Source organism: Periplaneta americana, chromosome 7 (genome assembly GCF_040183065.1).
Source record: "Periplaneta americana isolate PAMFEO1 chromosome 7, P.americana_PAMFEO1_priV1, whole genome shotgun sequence".
NCBI lineage: Eukaryota > Metazoa > Arthropoda > Insecta > Blattodea > Blattidae > Periplaneta > Periplaneta americana.
In genome coordinates, this window is record NC_091123.1 from 32,032,417 (window position 1) to 32,057,312 (window position 24,896).

Genomic DNA, 24,896 nt, shown 5'->3' on the forward strand with positions numbered 1-24,896 from the left:
TGGATCATTTCTATCTGAACTCTACTCTACCTTCAACCACGAGCATCTTACCCCTTAGCGGCCTCGAGCTGATGCTGCCCCCAATGCACTCCGGCACAGATAGACTCCGCCCCCATATGCGTGAAGTTACTCCACAGAATCCTGAGACGGACCATAGATATACCGGCACTTATTAAGATTATCATTTGTAACTTAATGTGCGTTTCGCAATTGTAGCACATCCTTTATCGTCTGTATGAAAACTGACACAACTCTGAAAACACTCAACCGTATACATTTGTATATTTGTTCAAAGAAACTTAAGTTAGTAAACAATAGACACTGAAAAATGAAGTGGTAATGTAACAAAACACTTGACACAAACCTTGCAATTAAGTCGGTTCTATGATGTGAAAGTGCAACAACTATCTGAATATATTGCAACAATAAAACTATTGAGCTACTGTAGAATGGGGCAACATTTGAAACGTGGGATGACTTTGTTCAGTAGCCTCCGTTTTAGAAAGGCGTGCCATAAAGAACAAAAGAAATAGATCTGTTTGCTTGATGGTTCACACAAAGTCGTCGATAAAATGTAAACTTTCTGGCGTAAATTAGCAAAAATGAGTGTACTGAAAAACAGCTGTGTGTCATTGCATATTTTACTAGTGTTATAAAATATAAGTACTGTTGACATATTACTGAAAGATTGGTTCAGAGAAAACATATGAAGTATTAAAATAACTCTATGAACCAAAGGGTGACATTTAACATTTAATTTTTTAAGGTGACATGTATTTATTTAGCCTGACGAGTTACTTCCTTGGTTTGAATTGTAAATTATTTAAAAATAGCGTGTAAGAGGGCCTTCGACTAGAAATGTTTAGTTTAAATATAGTTCTGTTTATAAGTATGCGTAAGGGTGTAATTATTTGACTTATTTGAACTGTTGTATCAGTGAAGCGAGATGAGGTCAGTGAAGTTATGGTTTTACAGTGCAGTGAATAGTTCCGATCAGTGATAATTTATAGCGTCAATGAAATGTGTTCTATAGTGTCAGTGAAATGTGTTATAGAGTGACAGTGAATTGTGTCCTAAAGTGTCAGTGAAATGCGTCATAGTGCCACTAAAGTGAGTGAGATGAGTGTAAAGTGAAAGACTATTGAAATTTAAGTAGGGTCTATACATATGTAGGTTGTATTGTAAAATTAGGTATTCTATGTTTCATTATTAATTGTAATTATTGTGTTAAATTGTATTGTGTATTCTTATTGTATTGTGTATATAATTGTATTGTGTATTGTAAATTTTATTGTGTATTGTTTATGATTTTATTATGTATTGTTTATATTGTGTATACCACTGCCACCTGGTGCTTGACCACTTGCAGTGTAAATAAATACATACATACATACATCCATATTTAAATGCAAGTTAAAATGAAATTTATTCACGTGACAATTTCTTTTGTTTTAGCATGGGAAGAAATTGGTGCCATACTAATTACTATTATTATTATTATTTTTTTTTTTTTTTAGATTCTCAAAATGATTCGCAACTATAAACGAAAACTGGAAAGTAGAAATTACAAACATTATTCGAATATAACATCTGAAGAGGCACTTGCAAATACAGCAATGATTCATCGCCAATCGGTACAGTTTTTCAGAAAAGAGCAATAAGAAAATGGTGATCAAAAAGTGTTCCAAGAAATTGAAGGAAAATGCATCGCAAAATGCAATAACAAATGTAATCAAGGTACATGTGGAAATTATTTATTTTGTCTGTTTACTTACGAATGAAACACATTTGTGCCAGCCCTGTTTTCATTCAATGAAAAGAGAGTCGAAAAGGCACCTTGCAAAGTGTTATGAAAGATGGAGCTCTGTCAAAAAATATAATTTATCCTTTCTGAAAAATACATTAGCAGATTTGAATAACAATGATGAAAGTAAGATTCATGAAAACCTGATATTTTTTCAAGCTACAAAAATCTTTTCTTTAAGTAAAGAAAAAGTCGTAAGAAGTTGCCAGCCGTACAGAATGAGACACCAGAGACATAAGAAATAAATGACAATTCATAAAAATTTCTGCACTTCAATGGGCACTGCGTGAACTCTTAGATGTGTAGACAAGATAAATTGCAGGCACACTGTTTTTACCCATTTTTGAAAGTACTTGTAGTTTTGAAAACATAATAATTATATTAATCAAAGTCATCCCACTCAAAATATACGGAATGATTCGTGAAGTATCATCCGTGCTTTAAAAATCAGATCTACTGGTCATTTTGAGCAAAAAATAAATGGGTGCGACTGTGTGTCCGTAGATTTTACTTGAATGCGTATCGATAGACCTAGACACGATCTTTCGTTTGGCACCAAAATCAGAGTGCTAGCACATCGGAGTCGCGAGATATAGGCCACGCCCACCAAGCTCATGTTCGCATCGTAGTAGTATACTCGATCGAACTCGATAGCATTTATTTCAATCGTGTTATTAGTCACGAAGTTATAGTTTCTGATTGGATCACCCTGCAAACGTTACATCGCTGTTTCCGTCCTGGTACCCCGTACATCGATCTGATTTTCAAGACGTACTCACGTCAAAAATGTTACATGAACTTGATCCGATGATCAATAAGCAGCTACAGCTTTTGAATCCTAAAAAAAGTGGAAGCGATTGTAAGCAGAATTGAAAGGAATCAGTTAAAAATACTGTACTGAACAGAAAACAAGCCTACATCTGTTTGAAAGCAGGTTTTAAAATATTCCTCCTCCCACTTCAAAGCACTTGATCGCACTGATGTGAATCGTGCGCATAGCATTTCGTAGTTCTGCACAGCTGATGAGCGCAGCAGCGTTCACAATATGGTTAAGTAACAGTTCTGTTGTTAGTACTTTCGTTTGGTACACAAGGTATTTCACCTACCTTGAAATTAAAATATCTAAGGAGCTTAAACTACTGACCGGGAGGACCGACTTCATGGGCCACAATAGCCGATCCATAACCCAGGAACATATTCATGAAGTGAGCTGCTAATGCACGAGAAAAGTGAAGGAGGAACCATCAAGTTGATAATAAAGTACATCGTCCGGTTTCTTAACGAACCTCTTCCAATGTGAGGCTACTATAAAATATGTTAGGGCGACTCAACGATAGCTGATATCATTTGACCTATCCTATCCCTCCCCGTCACAGTAGAACCGCATTCCCCTTAGTTGCAAGCCCAACTGTTTGTATTATGACGCAAAAAAAAATCAAGCCTGGTTCACAGTACAAAGTATGGATTGTCACAAAAATATAAAGCATAATAATAGTAATTGGACCCATGTTCATATGACATTTTTGCTCAAAATGACCTCTAGAACTGACACCTGAAGTGCGAATCATACTTCATGAAAAACCTGTACATTTAGTGCTTAAATGTAAAGAGAATGTAGGAAAGTAAAAATGTTTGCGGTGAAATATTGTTTGAAGAGAACCTTTCATTCCTGCTATACTGTACTCCAACCAGGAGAAAGTCTCAGGGGAATGAGACGCAGCGGGGTAACGCTGTGAATGAATGTTAATGTTATAAGGTCACACACGTGGGTACACGCATCTCCATTGGCTAACAAGTGATAACACTGATACACACATACTTATACAGCCCTAGTTACAAAATTAGATCACAGTTAATCTTCTGGTCTTTTAATCTCTCCATACAGGAAATAACATATGCAGGAGAGCGCATGTTTTTTAAAATGACGTTATAACGTAATATTATCTACCTACTTCGCTCCAATAGATGACGCAATAGTAAGCACATTCCTTTCACGGTTAATCTCCTGGTTGGAGAACAGTAGGTATCCTTCAAGGAAAACTCTGCTCGGTCTCCTCGCGGCGCGCATGCAGTAGGCGTGAGAGCATGCTGGGAACGGGAGCATAAGTCATCTGCGCGAGACAGTCACGCCCGCTGGTTTCTGCGCGCTGAGTTTTCCTTGTCGGATGCCTATAGTAATATTACGGTACAGGCACATCAAAATAATCTCTCCCAAGAATAACTTGGGTTATATGTCCCTAGATTGATAGATGTTGTATGTAGTGTTGACTCACTATACTGTACAAACAAAATGTAAGAAGTTTAACTTTTCTCTCAATTTATTTTTCTTTGAAAAAAAAAAAAAACAACACTTTATTCAGCATTTGTGATTCTGCATTGACATGAAAACAATACGCAACTGTCTTTTTTTTTTGCAACATAGAAAAATAATTCTTTTTGCAACACAGAAAATTAAATTTAACAGTTTACATGTAAAGTAAAGTATGTCCAACGAGAGTTGGGATCTGAGCGGTCAAAGGCTGAATTAATGTCCAGCTATACTCCCACATAGTTCCAACGAGAGTAGTTCGGATTTCATATGAGTGCTAGATCACCAGAATCGTTACTTCTGTCACTCAAGCCTCATCTGCTTACTTGTTTGGGCTAGCTTTCATAATCAATCTCTCCATAAATTAGAGTATGCTGCGGTTATCTGGAATCCAGTTACAGTAGAACCACAGTCTATTATATACAGTCGCGAAGCTTGAGGTGATTTTTTGCAAATCTCGTGATAAAGCGCTTCAAGCGGTTAGCAACTAGAAACAATAGACTGTCCACGGTCGACTTTGGACTGTGTCGTATTTCCATCGAGTGCTAGCTCGTTGCGTATTTCACATTGATGCTTGTGAACTGTTCGTTATTGGTTGTAATGAAAATGTTAATGGCTAAAATACAATAATTGGAATAATAATATTTTACTAGAGACGTAAAAAAATTAAGTTTGTTTTAATGAAATTTATTGATCACGTTTTATTTTCAATTCTGGTGGGATTATTATTGCTTAGGCCTACTTTTTTTTTTCAAAGGATATGTTTTTAATTATAGCTGTTAATTTTGTTGTTATTTTTATTTGTTACTTTACTAGAGACGTAGAAAAAGTCTGTTACAATAAAATTTATTGATCACGTTTTATTTCCAATTCTGGTGTGATTATTATTGCTTAACCTCATCCCACTTTGTTAACTACGTAAGCCTACACTACAAGTACCGGTGCACGTAAGTTACTCCATTAATTCATATTTCCATTATTATTGCTGTAAAGGGAAATGCAAATTAATATTTATTGGTTTCAAAGTTAACTAACGCTATAATCTTGAATGAGTGAAGCGATTATAGTAAATTTCAGTTCGTTTTGCACAAACAAAAATAATATTAACTTATTTCTTGCAGGTATCTTCGAGTTTATGGTGGAATTTAATATACTTCATTAAAATAATAAATTAACTTTATGCATTTAATATTTCAATAATGGAACGAAGGTGTTAATTTTTCCAAAAGAACACGACAACGAAAGTGTAACATATTTTGTCGTCTGCTAGGAGAGAAATCTGCGATGATGAGGCGATAGTAGTGATCCTAGTGGTGGGCAACTACCCATGTTTGCATTTTTACTACATATTGAGCTTCGCGACTGTATATAGTAGACTGTGGTAGAACCTCGATTATCATATCTCGATTCACTGTTAACAGATGACGGCTTAGCAGAATCCTCTCCACACCACACTGCGCACCTAACTTGAAAAAAAAAAATAACTGTTTTTTTTTTTCCAAACAACAACAATAATTTTACATACTGTATACGTGTTTTTGTAGGTACATACCTTGCAGATTGTATTGTACTACATTTAAAAAACACACACACACAGATATATAACATTTGGAAAAACAGTTTTATTTTTGTGAACGCGGTGTATCTAAACAAAAAAAAACTGACTTTTTCAAACAACAATAATAATTTTATATACATGCGTTTTTTGTAGTACGTAGTGTACTGTAGATTATATTGCAGTAGATTTTTAAAACATACATAATTAACCAATTTTTTTTCCAAACAACAACAATAATTTTACGTACTGTAATACGTGTTTTTGTAGGACGTACCTTGCAGATTGTATTGTACTACATTTAAAAAACACACACAGATATATAACATTTGGAAAAAAGTTTTCTTTTTGTGAATGCGGTGTGTCTAAATAAAAAAAACTGACTTTTTAAAACAACAACAATAATTTTATATACATGCGTTTTTTGTAGTACGTAGTGTACTGTAGATTATATTGTAGTATATTTTTAAAACACACATAAAATTTGAAAAAAAAAAAAACAAGTGAAAAATTTCCTCTTTCTCGCTTAATCGTCGTTTTGATTATCCGTCAATGCTCCGACCCCGTGACTGACGGTTAATCGAGATTCTACTGTACCAACAAATATATTATGTTACTAGAAAAAAATTAAAATAAATTTCTAAAGTGGTTAGACGTTATAATAATTATCTTACTTATGGGAGTTATGCTACAATGGCTCAACATTTCCATTTTATAGGTATCCTACAAGCAAAACTCAGCTCGGACTCCTCGCGGCGCGCATGCTATAACCCTCTTACTCCCCTGCAGTAGGCGTGAGAGCATGCTGGGAACGAGAACATACGTTATCTGCGCGAGACAGTCACGCCCGCTGGTTTCTGCGCACTGAGTTTTCCTTGTTGGATGCCCATAGTAGTTTACAAATTAGACGAAACTGTCAATCTTTAAACTTTCTTTAAAATTATTAATAATAAGTTAAACTCTGTTAGTTTACCTATGTTATTACATAACATTATATGCACACAATCTTAATATAACATTTTGAAATGTATTTTCCATACCAAGGGCAAATACTAAATCGCACAAAAATTCTCCAGTTTTCCAAATGCTGCAATTATATAATAAAATTACATCCTCATCCGAATATTGATACGTTCAATATTAATTTTTCTAAATACAGAATAATAATTATTTGTTGTCATATTCTGTAGAATATTGTTGTTAGTTAATCTCAAGTTACTTTCACACCTTATTTTCAATTTCTTTTTTCCTTTCTCTCTTTTCTATTTTGTTTCTGTTTTTAATAAGTGTATGTTCTTGTTTATGTTTTATAAATTACGTAAATTTTAAGTCTTCAACATTGTAATTCGACTTTGCATGTTATGTTCATAAAAAATAAAATAATAAAGAACAAAGTGTAACGTAAACCCGAAGGTTTAATATCCTTTAATATAATATACAGTACTTCAATATCCTGTTTTTTAACCTGCTTCCTAACTTCTGGACTAGAACTAATGACTACATCAAAAAAACCTATATATATTATTACAGACTTCACTATTGACACTGTTTTTATCAATCTTTTAATACTGTTTTTATCAATCTTTTAATACGAGAAAGTCATCGTATGACCGACTCAAAAAATACACTATAATTAAGTGAATTGTATTAGATCTGTTCTAAAATATTTATAATATTTCATCTTAATATTTTTGATACTTTTAATACCAGAAGAAAAAACTTTGGCCTATTACAAGCTGATGAGGCATTATTAGGGCCTACACACTACTGCGAGACAGATAAAGGCTGGTTCACAATAAACCGGGAATGAAAACGGCAACGAGAACGAGAACGGAAATATTGTTAAAATAAATCTATTTAAATATGAGCATTCACAATTAAGTATAGTAAACGCTCACATTTAAATACACGTATTTTAACATTATTTCCGTTCTCGTTCTTGTTGTCGTTTCAGTTCCCGGTTTATTGTGAACCGGCCTTAAAACATGAAATGAAATGCAGTGGTAGCAATAACACATAACTGTACTTCATAACATCAATATGTAAAAGAATTACACCATAAATTAAGGTTACCAGATTTTTTTCACAATTTCCGGGGACAGATATTGATAGGCCTATATTAAAAAAACTACTTTTAACATTTCTGTTAGTTTGTCATTCACTTGTATTGTTTTTACACACCTTACAAAATTTTTAATACTCATTCTATTTACACACTAAAAGTATTAATTCTGCTTAACTGCTGATATTTTTTAAGAAGAGTGATTTTTTAGCATGTCTTCTCTGGATTCCAAAATTTTGCAGCAAATTCCTGACAGATGATGTTGAAGTTGGTTGAGATAGCAAGTGTAGCTGGAACAATTACTAAACTCAATCTGAATTTTTGGGATCTCCACATCATGTTCACTGAAGAAAAAAATTCTCTTCACTGTAGCATTACTTCCAGGAAGACACGGAGATATTTTATTCAACTTCTGAAGTTGTGCATAGAAAATCATTTTCTCAGAGACAATTTTAAAAATTTCACTCCATTTTGAGTAAAGATCAGTATTTTCTTCATTCCACTTTGTTTTTTTCTCCGAAATCACATATTTCTTAAAGCAAGAAATTTCATAAAATAAATTATTTCATCAAGGTCAGTCCATCTACATTGGAAGAAAAATAACGGACTGTTTCCAAATTTGTTAGTTGTGGAAGAAATTTTAGCAATATACAATGTTGTGAATGAATACACCAGCACTGAGATACTCAACAGCATTTTTATAAAAGTATATTAATTGAAGTCCGGGGATATCTGGGGACAAAATATTATATTCGGGAACATTCCGGGGACAAAATGCAGAATGTGGGGACTGTCACCAGGAAACGTGGGCATCTGATAACCTTACAATAAATGCTCTGGTATTGCGATTGTATGCGGAAAGCACGTGCATAAGAGAGTCTATAATTCTTGCAACAAGGCCATTGTTACCATGGTAACAGGTGACTCTAGCATAATAGTCAGCTGTTTAAGCGGCGCTATCGCTTGTGTCAAAACCCAATTCTCGTTGGACATACAATAGGAAAATAAGACATAGGTGGGTCATTTGCAAAAATTGTAAACAAATGGACGATTGAGAACGTCAAAATTAAAGTACTATTTAGTGCATATTCTGCATATATTAATGTAGTGCAGTGTCTCTGCCATAGTAATCAACCACTGTACACTCACCTTGCTTTACAGCACTGTTTTGAATGATGTAACAGACATGACGGAGTAACAGATCTGACAGGTAACAGATATGACAAAGCAAACAAGCATGTGCTAACCTAAAATGTTTTTGCTTAAAAACTTCAAAATAGCAACTTAACTACTGGACACGTGTATTATTATGTCCTCTTGATCTTGACTTTATATGTTGTTATTTGTGGAAAACACAACACAAATAGATCTTACAGAGTAAAAATGCACGCTTAGACTAAAACACAAAGCAAGAGTTTGACACACAAATTCGCCAAATGAAAATGAGTGAACATAGCAGTACAATCAAAAATGGGTCTTTGTGCTTCATCTTGGCTTGTGCTGACATCTGTGGGATTTCTTTTTCAACTATGTATCCATAGGAACAGTATAGTGTAACATACCTGACTGACTTACTGGACTAGAGTAATTATGTAATCATATTTAAGAAAATATAAACTCAGACATAAATGAAGAAGTTTTGAAAATACTAAATGTTTCTTTAATTTCTTCTCAATTACATTATTAAACAAACCTTTATCTGGACATAATCATGCTCCATTTTAAAAACTTAACTAGTATGGACACTGCATTTTAGCTGTCAGTATGAGAATTTTATTTTATTCTCGTGAAATATTTCACATGAAGGAAATAATTCTTGTGACGTTTACTACATTAGTATTGAAACTACTCACTGTTAGGAGTTTATAACTCTACCGTTATAAATGCAATAATAGGAAGGGTAAGAACTGATGGACATCATTTGTTATACAAATTCTGCAAATGACCGAGGTACATTTTGTATTGAAATTCTTAATCAACAAAAAATTATTCTATCATATACAATAAAAAATTACAAAAGAATTCATATCAAAATTGGTTTTGGTCATAAGCTGCTGGTACACAGTTTTCAATGACATCCTTATCTCTAACGTTATGGAAGTTCGATAAATGAATGCGGAGGCAACTCCTATTTTTCAATAATTTATTGCAGTACGGACAATGGAATGGTCCACGATCCTTCCCATGGGCATCTCGCACGTGTACGTTCAAGTTCCGATTGTTCACAAATTCACGGTTACACTGGTTACAAATGAATTTCAGTCCTACGACAGCAGTACGTGTCCTGCTACCTGCAAAGGAAAATTAAGATGTTATTCACTGCTTTGTTGCATACACATAAGTACAAATATTAGAAAATATCACATTTACAGCTCGACCAAGTTAAGTCTGCGAGCCGAGAGGGGAAGTTGGAGACAGTTCTGTAGTGAAAGGAGGCGGTAACGAGAGGAGACCAGTACAGTCTCATATGACAGCAAAGTTTTCCTACTGCGCTTCAGTTCATAGAGCGGTAACAATTTAAGACGCTTTGAAATAGACTGTACTTCTACTTCTGCTTGACAGTGAGGTTTGGCGTTCTGATTGGCAAGCGTGGGCGTAGCAGAGAAAGTTGCATGAGGGGGAATCAGCGTAACTGTTGCCTTTATCTGAAGACAAGGACAACAAATGCGTGCGCTCCATAGTGTATTTTAAACGATGTGCACACGTTGAAATCTGAGCGTCAATGACCTATGTGGCAACTGTGTTTTGCCTCTACATTCCATCCCGATATCCCCACTCGCAGACTTGACTTGGACGAGCTGTATAGTTAACAACTTAGAAACTCTCTCCTCCCTTCATGCAGTTTCAAAACAAGAGTTTTATAAACAGGCAGCGCATATTCGTTCCCAAACAAGTTAGGAAAGTTATCGGTTAGTATATCCTGGAGTTTCAGGGTTCAAACTCTAACATTAAATGCTTATGTCAGGACGCTACGAAAGGTAAAACCTAGTTCGGTAAATAATAATAATAATAATAATAATAATAATAATAATAATAATAATAATAATAATAATGGAGCATGGCAACTGTAAATGGGATTGCAACTAAATTGAAATGGTCTGTCCAGCTAGTTTTTAACCACATGAAAGTGCTTTCCATACTACATTCCTTGAACAGCAATCGAAAATTCCTCCCGCTATCACTCAAGAAAATACTAGTGGAAACACTAGTAATGCCCTACTTCGATTATTGTGATTTTCTACTGAATGACCTCAATGTCAACCAGTCGCAAAAATTATAACGTGTTCATAATTCTTGTGTTCGCTTCGTCTGTGATGTCCGTCGCACTGACCACATTACCCCATCCTTCCAAACTCTAAACTGGCTACGGCTTAACGAACGTAGAAATTTTCATTCTCTTGTTCTCCTTTTCCAAGTCCTTCACACCTCTACACCTACCTACCTTGCCTCCCGTTTCAGTTACCCGTCATCATATCATAATCTCTTCACACGCACGCAAAATAGCCGCATACTAGCCATACCAACACATAAGACATCATCGTATTCATCATCATACACAATCTCGCTCTTGCATTTGTGGAATACCCTACCCAGTGACATCAGAGACTGTCGGAATTCAGTAGCGTTCAAAAGCGAACTTATTAAGCATTTTTTTACTGCGTAGAGTAGGTTTAATTTTTACTTAATCAATAAAAGAAATGCTTCTCTCTTCTTAACTTTTACAATAAACTGCCTAGCTTTTATTAATCAGTTAATCTTTTAGTACTTTGATTTTTATTGTATTTGTAAATTTAATATTAGTTGCAATTATAAATGTAACAAACCTCCTACATCTAAATTAAGTATTAAATTACATAATTCTGATTGTTGTCTTATACAGTGTAAATGTCCGATTATTAAAGAGTCCTCTGAAGTTAAGTATTTAGGCATAATTTTCGATAATCATTTAAAATGGAACCAACACATTAATTACCTTTGTAATAAATTACGTAAAATAGTATATCATTTTGTTTTATTGAGGAATTACTTGTCAATAAGTTTATTACGTACAATATATTTAACTTTACTTCAATCGGTAATTATGTATGGAATTATAGGATGGGGTAGCTCATTTAAATCCAATTTTAATCCACTTTATTTATTACAGAAGAAGATAATTAAAATATGTCTTCATAAACCTATTGATTTTCCATCTCAAAAATTGTTTCTAGAGTTTAATGTACTTAACGTAAGACAAATTTATTATATTGTATTAATAATATTCATACATAAAAATCGAAATAATTTTGAATTGTATTCTCGTAGTTATGAAACAAAAGGTATGAATTCTTTAAGATTGTTTGAACCAAAATGCAACACTGTTACAGTATTTAATCATAGTAGTAATTTAGGCCCAAGAATATATAACAAATTTATATTTAAATATCCTAATCTTGTCAATTCTAATAGTTCTAGTATTAAATTTAAAAAGTTACGTATGGATTTTATAAAAATTGAAAAATTGTAAATTTAAATTTGTATACTATTATTGCACAGTAGACATAAGACAAATTGTATTGTATAATTATTAATTTCAATTCAGGAATCCGCCCCTGAGCACGAGTTCTACTCTTTCAGGGGCGAGCTAAAGTTTTTTCTGTATATATTATATTTTATGTTACAATTATTAACAAAATAATAAATAAATAAATAAATTGCAATTGTATTCTTAATATTGTAGTTGTAATCCCCTGGTAGAGGGGAAGAGAAGGCCTAATGGCCTTATCTCTACCAGGTTAAATAAATAAATAAATAAATAAATAAATAAATAAATAAATAAATAAATAAACGCACTAACACAGCGAAACTAGCGCTGTACAAAATATTAGTGCTACATATGATAGGAAATATAATTAGATCGATGATAATACTGAACTAGTATATACAGGGTGAATCATCTCATCCTGCGGATTTGGAAGTTGTACAATCCCGCCATTTTACAGTCTATGCCGTAAACACGACCCCTGCGTGGCGATCGATTTTGGCCGATTTGGCTGCTACGTCCCCTGACGTGGCAAGACTCGTATTCCACTAGCGCAGATGTATGCGCGCTGGGCTTTAGAGAGGAAGGTCTTAGGTTCCTGGCATCTGAAGATAATATTTTATGTAGGGCCATGTAACGCAAGCTAATAGTTTCGCACGGAAGAGTTGATTAATAATGTTTTTCTGATATTGGTTAATATAAAACGCTTAATTAAGTCAATTTGGTCCACACCTGTGGAGTAACGGTCAGCGTGTCAGGCCGCGAAACCAGGTGGCCCGGGTTCGAATCCCAGTAGGGGCAAGTTACCTGGTTGAGGTTTTTTCTGGGGTTTTCCCTCAACCCAATACGAGCAAATGCTGGGTAACTTTCGGTGCTGGACCCCGGATTCATTTCACCCGCATTATCACCTTCATTTCATTCAGACGCTAAATAACCTAGATGTTGATACAGCGTCTTAAAAGAACCCAATAAAATAAAAAAAATAAGTCAATTTGAATTAAATTACAAATCGCTATTACAATCTCCTTTAATGAACAGAATAAATAAATGCAAATAGCATTACATTAATATGAAATGACCGACGTATAAGGTATTGGATGATCATATTAACAGAGGACAGCATCGTAGCCTTATCGGACTGGCTGATGAATGCGGGTCACTTGTGAGCACCTGAATTTCGCATCGTCTGTAAAATGCAGGTTCGCCTAATTACCAATCATCAGGATGAGAAGATTCACCCTGTATAATATATATATTATAGAACACAATAGTAAACATGATACACATTAACTGTATATAATCTATAAATACAATATATACAATTATTATGAATTCATTTAACAAAATCAGCTCCGTTACGGTAAACAAAAATATAGGCCTATATTCTGAGATTATGAAATTCATATCTTTTACCATAACTGTCAGCAAAAATTTAAGGGGAGGCAGAGGTGAAATTTTCGAACAAAACCGAAGAAAAAATGAAAATTTGGTTTCTTCCATTTTCATTATCTTTATTTTCATATTCCGATGTTAGTTTTTGATTTTGTGCCCTTTAAAAGTATGAACTTAAAACCAAGACAACTGTATTACTATATTATTCCCATAATAAACTAATACTTATCATTATTTATATACCTTCTCTGAACATATAAATAAAAAGAAATATTGAAAATTTCTTACAATATAGTGCATGGAGCATTTTATATCAAACGATATAAAGTTTTATAAAATTATTAATATTTACAGAACTATTGTACTTAGAAAGTTGAAACTTGGTATGTCCATTACTAATAACATACTTAGTATCCATGATCAATTTCAAACAAATCGGATAAATTTTGCGGATTTTGAAATATTCACCTCTGCCTTCCCTTAAGCTAAGAAAATGTTGTTCCTACGTCACAAGACGTTAAAGTGACACAATTACCTATAATAACAAAAATCAATATTATTCTACACAAATTAACAATATTTACATTTTGGTACAGATCAGAATGAAATACAATATAATGTAGATTGATAAATTAAAATAATATTAACACAAAAGTCTGAATGAAAATGCAACTTACTCAGTATTAGAATCAGATCACAATGTAGTCGTAACTTCGTGTTTTACATATACAGGGACATCATTTTATTTTTACTTCAATTTTTATTGTACCTGAGTTTTTTAATGTACTTCACTCCCACCCCTTCTACTAAGGAAGTTCCAACTGTCCTCCACACAGAACCAAGACCGCAGACAGTAAGCAGTACTGAGTTACTGGGTATAGTACGTTCTAGAAATATGTTCGCGTTTTCCAGTGATGAAAGAGCTTTCAATATTGAATCATATTTTCGCACAGGTACTGTCCGTTTGCCTACGTCGCATCCCGATTTCCCCCACCTGCTTCTGCTCGCCCCTCTGTAAAAGCTGGGCTGTCTTAGCTCTTTTCTGAAAACATTAATTTCTCTTAGGAATTGGACGTTTACGTAATATTATACAGCTGTTTAATTTAACTTAAAATAAAAGGGCCTCGTTAAGTAATTAACTGTCACGTGATTTCCTCCCTTTCTACAATCCTGCGGCATAACCACTTGGACGGACAGTAGATAGCATGTCTGAGTAATTTTATATTTTCGGGTCGGGCAGAAGTGAAGATTGAATTTACAGTACGTAGAGTAGGTACAGAATTATTTCAACATGAGTTACTAGTACGAAGGACGAAACTGGCAATTGGAATTAGATGCAATAATCTATATTGCAATAATATGCACAAAAGAACTGAAGCCTGTATCGAAATGAACGGCCACCATTTTCAAAATTGTGTTTAAATATTAATATTATGATTATTTTTCAATTTAACTTCTTTCTCTATATTGTACGCTAATGTGGCGCATAATGAATACGTTCGCATGGATAACTCACTTCGTGAGTAAAAACACTTATTCTTAATACAGTACTGTACTTTGATTAAGAAAAACCTAATGAAAATCATCAAACTCAAAATCGCGATATTTCCTAGTTTACGTAAATGGATGAACTACTTTTCTTCCTTCCTATACCTAGTAGAGTGATTTGTGTTTTACGCCAGTATCATCGAACTCCAGTCTTGGAGGGGGGAGCAAGCGGTGTTTCCGGTTCTCTAAAGGTATAGACAGGTTAATATTAAAAATGTTAGTAAAAATAAAATGATGTCCCTGTACAACATTGCTGATGGAACGCCTGTATTGTAGGCTACTATGATTCATAGTCTGTGCGTACCTGCTTACAATACTACCCTGCTCATGCATCAAGTGACGTAATAGATGTACCAGAAGAAACTATTCGATCTGCTGTATGTTTGGGAACAAAAATGCGCTGCCTGCTTATAAAATATAACTGATGCGTTGTAAAATATCATGTTTTCATAGTAATTAGATTGTGAAGGTGATTTTGGGATGTCAAAACATACTAGGTAGGTAGTAGGCCTATATCTCTCTGAAGCGAAACTTCTTAGAGTCCGTCATATCAGCCGAAACTTCCAAAAATAGCTATACTCTGTTGTATTATGTTACATATCGCTTTGGAAAAGTAATCGTGAATTCGATGCTGACAGGTCGGTCATCCTGTCTCAGCCGGGTCACAGCCAGGTCCCATCCTCACATGAATAACCTGATAAACCTTAGGGCGTGGAGCTTCAAGTCGTTCCTATATCACCACTGGAAACCTTCGAAGACTTCACCCAACCTATTTTTAACCACTGCAGATGATAGATGAAATGACCGGAAGGTGGCGTGTATTGGTGGAGTGATACGGAAAACGGGAGTACCCGAGAAAATCCCTCTCAACGCCTGCTTTGTCCATCACATATTCCATGACGACCTGGCCGGGATCGAACACGGGAAAACTGAATGGAAGACCGACTAGCGATTCAGCCACAGACGCAGCTACTAAAAGAAGAGCGAACTTTCTCAAACGCTACTGGTAACACTCCTTGCCTTGCTACTGAAATTGTTTCGTGAGTAGGGGAGACGGAGGCAGGTTGAATATAGAGGCACGTTGGCACACCAGTTTTATTTAGGAGGACAATTGGCAGACAATATGATTCCTGCTTTATAAAGCATGCTCCACGGAAGCCTCAGACGTTTGTGACAAGCGGTAGAAGAAAGAAGCCATAAAGTTGTTTTTGCAGCAAGATAAGTAAATTTTCACCATCTCGTGATTATTTTTTTACAGGATACATATGTAATATTAGGTGAACTTTAAATACATCGTTGGAAAGCACATTTAATTGACTCTGTTTCGTGTTAATTTCATTTCGATCATTCATTACTCTAATTCGTAATTTTAACCCAAATCGAATATCTACACCAGAGGCAAGTTGGCACAGTTAGGGGGCAGATTGGCACGGTGATTAACCTACCCTGTTGTGTTACTTTATATGATTATATAATTTATACAATAGATAATTTACTTATTCATACAATTTGTTATTATATAAGTTCAATTTACAGTAATTGATTGTAAATATAAAAAAATATATGTTCATTGCAGTGAATGAGAAAATGAGGACTTTAAAAAAACTGACAGAGCAACTACTTCTATTGATAATATGATGCTATGAGCTGTCAGTTCTGTAAAGTTAGAAAACAGAAGTGTGGCCAAGGGGCCAAGGATTTTAAAGAGGAGACTTTAGTAGTGAGAAAGGAATCTTAAGACCAGTCGAAAGACAAAGAGTAATTAAAGAAGGGAAAGTAACTAGGAAGACAAAGAGACATATTGCCTGTATTGTGTTAAATCTTACTCAGAATGTGCGCCAGGTGACAGTGCCTGGAATGTAAATTTTAAAGATGGAAACAGAAACTTTGTATGCATAAACTCCTTCTCAGATATCTTTTTAATAAGACAATATGATATATAGTCATTTACAAGTTCAAAATTAATTTTTCTACCTTGATTTTCTAGGATTCAATTCTTCTTTTATCAGTGTTTAACTCCATGGTTATATACTTATGTGCGTTCATCATATTGAAGTGTTTGCCTGTGTAAAGAAATGAATTCTAAATTTAAAAAAATCTAGTCTTATATGCAATTTGCTCTTATTTAACATGTAGCCAATTTGCCCCATACCATGTGTCAATCTGCACGTTTCAAAATAATACAAAATTTCAAATTTAAATCGTGGTGAAATCTAAATTCAAATATCTCTTCACATAGCCAAAGAACCACACAGAACGACCATCTTTGAGAATTTCATAAAATGCTATGCAAATTACAGAAAAAAATGAAACGTAAATTTTGAGCCAACCTGCCTCCCTCTCCCCTACGTTATTTCTGGTCAAGAGAAATATTTCTTACATAAAATATCAGTGCTGGCTAGCATGATGATTAATTTCTCCGCGATACACCAGCTAGATGCGAAATAAGAACACATAACTTTAAGATGAAATGTAAATAAAATTTAAGAAATCACACATGCGTAAAGCAGTGGAAAAGACTAAAATATAATTGCTAACAACAAAAAGTTGTGAACTAAATACAATAACAATTAAAATAATACTATTTTAAAAATTGTCAGTTCAAAAACAAATTTTAAATGCTTATATTTCAGTATAAAGCCACAGGCATATAACTCAATCGGCTAAGACGCTTGCCTGCAGATCCGCTCGGGCTGATTACCTGGTTGGATTTTTTCCAAGGTTTTACCCAACTGTAAGGCAAATGTTAGGTAATCTATGGCGAATCCTCGGCCTCATCTCGCCAAATATTATCTCGCTATAACCAATTTCATCGATGCTAAATAACCTCGTAGTTGATACAGCGTCGTTAAATAACTAAGTAAAAAAATTCAGTGCAATCATGCTTTGACATAATACAAACTAACGTCAGACAACTTTTATGTAAGACATGTAAAAGATCAACTAGCAACATGAGACTGTAGCAAAGCGAAACCACCGTGCACAAAACAAAATTTCCCGAGTTCACAAATTAAAGAAATTATTAAAAGCAAGCAACAGTTCATTTGTAGTTATTGTTTAAAACAGATGCTATGTTTCATCTACGTCAGTCAAGAATCATAATAAAAAATGTTATGAAATGTGAAAAGATATCTCAATATCGCAGTGACAAAAGCGAGAGTATTAAATCAACGAAATTTAAGAAGGGACGGAAGCAAGCTACGTCATAGAAAAATTTGGGACCATTAGTTTAAATTGGGGTCAGACAGATTTCACCCTGTAAGAAGTCAAGTTGTCAAGTGGATAGATCTGTTTAGGATGCAAGATGAAACTACATTCTTCAGCAATGGATTGAAAGTTTAGACGAGAATAACTTCAAACAGCTTTAAATTTATGCGTAACAGACATAGGTAATCATCATCATAACCATAATTATCAATAATAATAACAAAAGCATAGTAGTAGTAGTAGTAGTAGTAGTAGTAGTAGTAGTAGTAGTAGTAGTAGTAGTAGTAGTAATAATAATAATAATATAAATTTACAAATCGCTTTTAGAGAACCCGGAGGTTCATTACCATCCTCATAAAAGCCTGCCATCGGTCCCAATCCTGAGCAAGATTAATCCAGTCTCTATCATCATATCCCACCTCCCTTAAATCTATTTCAATATTATCCTACCATCTACATATTGGCATCCCCAAAGGTCTTTTTCCCTTCTGCCTCTACTAACACTCTATATGTATTTCTGGATTCGCCCATATATGCTACATGCCCTGCCCATCTCAAACGTCTGGATTTAATGTTCCTAATTATGTCAGGTGAAGAATACAATGCGTGCAGTTCTGCGTTGTGTAACTTTCTCCATTCTCCTGTAATTTCATCCCTCTTAGCCCCAAATATTTTCCTAAGCACCTTATTCCCAAACACTCTTAACCTCTGTTCCTCTCTCAAAGTGAGAGACCAAGTTTCACAACCATACAGAACAACCGGTAATGTTTTATAAATTCTAACTTTCAGTTGTTTTGAGAGCAGACTGGATGACAAAAGCTTCTCAACCGAATAATAACAGACATTTCCCATATTTATTCTGCGTTTCATTTTCTCTCGAGTGTCATTTAGGGCCTATATTTGTTGCTCCAAGATATTTGAATAATAATAATAGTGTCTGACTGATAAACTAGTGGGCCGAGATCTAATCCTGGTTGAGACAAATTGCCTGATCGAAGTTTATATTTTTCGGGAGTTCTTGTTGTTTGTATCCACTGTCGATTGTACGATACATTTTGCCAGTCTATGACACAGATATTAATTTCAAAATATTGAAAAGAAAAGGTTGCCGGTGCTGCATATCGTTGTATACCACAAAAAAACACTGGTTATAAGTGTAATTGTCATTTTATAGTCTTAAAACTAAAGTATTCAGAACGTTATCAATTGAAATTATATTACAGATAACAATTGAGAACTACTTGTTAAAAATGGTTACATAAAAAACTTCTTTCATGGAAAAGTCGATTTTGATGTTTCAAACACATCCATTAAATTCTTTGGGCTGTATTCATAGACATTTTTAGCGCGGGTTTCCAGTGGATGATCAACATTTTTCGTATTCATAAACCAGTGTTAGCGATAGGATATGATTTGAATTCTGTACTAGTAACCAGTGGATAGCCGGGGCTAGCTTAGTACGCTCGTAGCGCGTGCTGCGAAATGTCTATGAATACCGCCCTCAGTGTTTAAATTATACTTATATGTGACTGAAAGCCGCCACGGTAGTCTAGTGATTAGAGCGATGAACTTATAATCCTAAAGACACGGGTTCGATCCCCGGTGTATCCCCAATTTATAACTTCTGTTACCAAGCCTGTGGTCCAGGTAACATAGGGGTTTTCTACGGGACCCCCGATTCCCCTGTGGCATCCAAACAAATCTCCATCATCATGTCATCTCATTGTGGGTGTAGCGTAGACCAGCCTCCTATGGCGCACCCTGGATAACAACTCTGACGGTAAATTGATCTACGCAGCTGGTTTCATATGAGTGAATTAAGAACAGTCAAATAGCCGCCATTAGTAAAAAATACAGACATTTGACTGAAAACCGTAGACTAACCTTCAATAAAATGGAAAAAGATTTTAACCACAAGGAATATGAGAGACGTGCCTGAAACTTTTTATTGGTGGTTCTACAGGGACATCATTTTATTTTTACTAACATTTTTAATATTAACCTGTCTATACCTTTAGAGAACCGGAAACACAGCTTACTCCCCCCTCCAAGACTGGAGTTCGATGATACTGGCGTAAAACACAAATCACTCTACTAGGTATAGGAAGGAAGAAAAGTAGTTCATCCATTTACGTAAACTAGGAAATATCGCGATTTTGAGTTTGATAATTTTCATTAGGTTTTTCTTTAATCAAAGTACAGTACTGTATTAAGAATAAGTGTTTTTACTCACGAAGTGAGTTATCTATGCGAACGAATTCATTATGCTGTGTATATTATACTGTCTACAGCACATTAGCGTACAATATAGAGAAAGAAGTTAAATTGAAAAATAATCATAATATGAATATTTAAACACAATTTTGAAAATGGTGGCCGTTCATTTCGATACAGGCTTCAGTTCTTTTGTGCATATTATCGCACTATAGACTATTGCATCTAATTCCAATTGCCAGTTTCGTCTTTCGTACTAGTAACTCATGTTGAAATAATTCTGTACCTACTCTACGTACTCTAAATTCAATCTTCACTTCTGCACGACCCGAAACTATAAAATTACTCAGACATGCTATCTACTGTCCGTCCAAGTGGTTATGCCGCAGGATTGTAGAAAGGGAGGAAATCACGTGATAGTTAATTACTTAACGAGGCCCTTTTATTTAAGTTAAATTACACAGCTGTATAATATTACGTAAACTTCCAATTCCTAAGAGAAATTAATGTTTTCAGAAAAGAGCTAAGACAGCCCAGCTATTACAGAGGGGCGAGCAGAAGCAGGTGGGGGAAATCGGGATGCGACGTAGGCAAACGGACAGTACCTGTGCGAAAATATGATTCAATATTGAAAGTTCTTTCGTCACTGGAAAACGCGAACATATTTCTGGAACATACTATACTCAGTAACTCCGTACTGCTTACTATCTGCGGTCTTGGTTCTGTGTGGAGTTGGAACTTCCTTAATAGAAGGGGTGGGAGTGAAGTACATTCAAAAACTCAGGTACAATAAAAATTGAAGTAAAAATAAAATGATGTCCCTGTATTTCTCTTTTAATTGCCTTTCCATACGCTCACGAATTATTCCTGTACAATAAATATTTCTGAACACATATGTTCTATATTTTTCCATTTGGTAGACTACTTTCCCTAATGTAAAAATGTCAGCGCCGCTTTGAAATACACTGTGGAAGGCCTATTTTTATTTTAACCTAAGGCAGCGTTTCTCAAACTATGGTCCGCGGACCACCTGTGGTCCTCGAGATCTGCCCTTGTAGTCCTTCAAAAAAGACAAAAGAATTGCGTATCACATTGTAGCTTAAAATATCAGCGTTAGGAAATGACACATGACAATCGAATTTCACTTTTTCTCCCAGTACAGACATTTTATAAAATTTATTACCATACCCGTCTATCGACTTCCCACTCTACTCTCAGCAACAAAAGAGGGATTTAAAGCACTATATACGTGGTGTTTCTCGACATCTTTTCCCTGCACATCTGGCGCCGCGCCTTTAACCCAGCCAGGGACCACCCGAATTCGTAACAGAGGACTAAAGTACCGAATCTTAATTCAATTTTAAAATATAAGTATACTGGTATTAAAATATGCTACGAAAATGATAAATTTGCTTTCGAAGGGAACAAGATTAAGATGGTCCGCGGAACTGTTCAGATTTTAAAAAGTGGTCCCCACTTCAAAAAAGTTTGAGAAACGCTGACCTAAGGGCTTCAAGTGAACTAAAGTTACTTTTCGAATAAACATTCTGATATTTCAGTGTAGGCCCTACACTCTCCAAATGAACTGATTGAATAATAGGCCTATTGAATACGAACTAGGCCTATATGCGCCCAGTAAGTTAGAAGAAAGGGCTATACACACAAACAGAAAATATATCAAACAGCATGCTGAAATCACTAGAAGTAGGCCTACTGAAAACGCGCATATGTGTGAATATTTCGGAATGAAGTTTATGTATTACCCACAATGCGCTGCACTTACAATAATAAGAGAAACATTAAAACGTCTTGATCTAAAATAGTAGTAGGCCTAGATACTTACTTACTGGCTTTTAAGGAACCCGGAGATTCATTGCCGCCCTCACATAAGCCCGCCATTGGTCCCTATCCTGAGCAAGATTAATCCATTCTCTATCATCATACCCCACCTCCCTCAAATCCATTTTAATATTATCTTCCCATCTACGTCTCGCCCTCCCTAAAGGTTTTTTTCCCTCCGGCCTCCCAATTAACACTCTATATGCATTTCTGGATTCGCCCAAACGTGCTACATGCCCTGCCTATCTCAAACGTCTGGATTTAATGTTCCTAATTATGTCAGGTGAAGAATACAATGCGTGCAGTTCTGTGTTGTGTAACTTTCTCCATTCTCCTGTAACTTCATCCCTCTTAGCCCCAAATATTTTCCTAAGCACCTAATTCTCAAACACCCTTAACCTATGTTCCTCTCTCAAAGTGAGAGTCCAAGTTTCACAACCATAAAGAACAACCGGTAATATAACTGTTTTATAAATTCTAACTTTCAGATTTTTTGACAGCAGACTGGATGATAAAAGCTTCTCAACCGAATAATAACAGGCATTTCCCATATTTATTCTGTGTTTAATTTCCTCCCGAGTATCATTTATATTTGTTACTGTTGTTGCTCCAAGATATTTGAACTTCTCCACCTACATACAATTGTAAAGTTATACGAGTACCAATAAAGGCAGATAAGAGCGAATTTATTAATATATGAAATATCAACATACTCTTGTATTAACTCTCGATATTTAAGCCTTATCATAAAATCTTCATAGAATCAGTTGGCACTGTCCTTTCTGTGACTCCCTTGGCTCGGACACTGTGAATACTATACAGATGGTTCCGAAGGCTGCTTTTGTTCTTAGACAATTTATTGCAGTACGGACACCTGAATGGCCCACGATCTTCTCCATGAGCATCTCGCATATGCACAGTCAAGTTACGATTGTTCACAAACTCACGATCACACTGAGGGCATGGATATTTCCGTGGTTGAACACCTGTGAAAGAAAAGCACTGCATTAGTTATACGCACGGAAAACACCACTTGAATTAATTTAGTTTATAATTTAAGTAGTTTGAATAGAAAAATTACACACCCTGTAAACCAAAATGATGAGTTCGTTGAAAGTTCAAATGTTGCAGATCTTCAGTAAGAATGTCAGGAACCCTATGTGGTGCAGATGTAGTTCAACATGACGATCCAATTGAAAAAAAAAATGGTCTCTTGTTGAAGTATAAGGTTATAGATTTCACGTTTGAAAAGAAACTATGATCCATCATCATCTAATGTCACAGATTTATGAATTAAATTGTTAAAGTCTATGGCAGGCCTGCACAAGGTTTGCGCTCCCCGAGTCGGCTCACAGCTCATGAGCGGAATGCAGATATTAGCTGCGCTCTGTATAAGGGTGGACTGGAAGAAGGGGTGATCTCGTACAAAATACACACAAAAGGAAATACAGTACTAGTAAGAGCGTTTATGAAATGAATTCCCGTTCAGTGTTTGCAAAACTATCTTGGACTATTATTAATTAATAAAGAAATATTTATTTTACAGAAATAATAGAAATTCTATAGCTAATTAGATGTACAATATCATTTTGTTATATTTTTATTTATCAGTACATCAAAAAGAGGTTTTATGCTGTTGGCAGCTGAAAGGAACAGTAGCCTACTGATCATAATGAAACATCAGTTACAGATGTTCGATGTCTGCCTTTATTAAAGTTGATTATAGAAAACAGTTGCTCACAAATATAAATGTTGAGCCAAACATAGCAATCATTTTCACAGCCAGCCTGTGTAGTCGTGGATATTATTGCTAATGTTTAGTCTTGTAAAACTCAACCAGGCTAGTAGTATTATTCAAACGATCTTTAGCCCTTAGGCCACATTGAAGATCAATAAGTTCGAGCTGTAAATCGTTAAATGTTAAATGTTATGTTCCGTCTTTTAGATTCCTCCATACTGTACTGTAGCAGTAGGTAAGCAACGTGAAACAGTTACTGAGAATAGGCCTGTACACTGCACTCCACTAGATAGATAACTGAGTGGTCGTTTCTCTCTCCTCTACCTATAGCAAGTCTATGTCATTCTGACGTATCTTCCTCTCCGTTTCGGCGAGCGGTAAATACAGCTCTCCCGCTCCGAAGGAGCGCGCGAGCTCGTTGAGCGCTGTTTGTGCAGGTATGGTCTGTGGTGATGAGTAGACCGGAAAAATACGAAGTAAATTTTGCCACAGTATGAAATTTATTTTGACAAAATATGAAAACATGAAATAAATATTTCAATGTTAAAATATCTTCGTTCTTAAACCATTTGGAGCAGGTTTACATCTTTATTTACAAAATAAGTCTTTAGAGATTAATAATCTTGTTAGTATTTAATATCTAACAACTAAAATACAAAAATCTGTATAATTAGTTTTCCAGCTACCTGAATACAAGAACTACGTAA

General features: G+C 35.0%; 1 protein-coding gene across 3 annotated transcripts in view; it reads right to left on the reverse strand.

Moving 5' to 3' along the window:
* The window catches only part of LOC138703032 (modifier of mdg4-like), a 193,548-nt gene that overhangs the window by 8,643 nt on the left and 160,009 nt on the right, over positions 1-24,896 (reverse strand). The window contains exons 7-8 of one of the 3 annotated variants that reach the window (XM_069830552.1): positions 23,165-23,437; positions 9,909-10,020 (exon numbers count right to left, since the gene is read on the reverse strand). The exons of 1 other annotated variant lie outside the window; for it this stretch is intronic. In XM_069830552.1, the coding sequence (XP_069686653.1) occupies positions 23,196-23,437 (242 nt within the window). In that variant the 3' untranslated portion in view covers positions 9,909-10,020; positions 23,165-23,195. Of the gene's footprint in view, positions 1-6,065; positions 10,021-23,164; positions 23,438-24,896 lie in introns of those variants that run through there. One more of the 3 variants, XM_069830549.1, reaches the window with a different exon arrangement.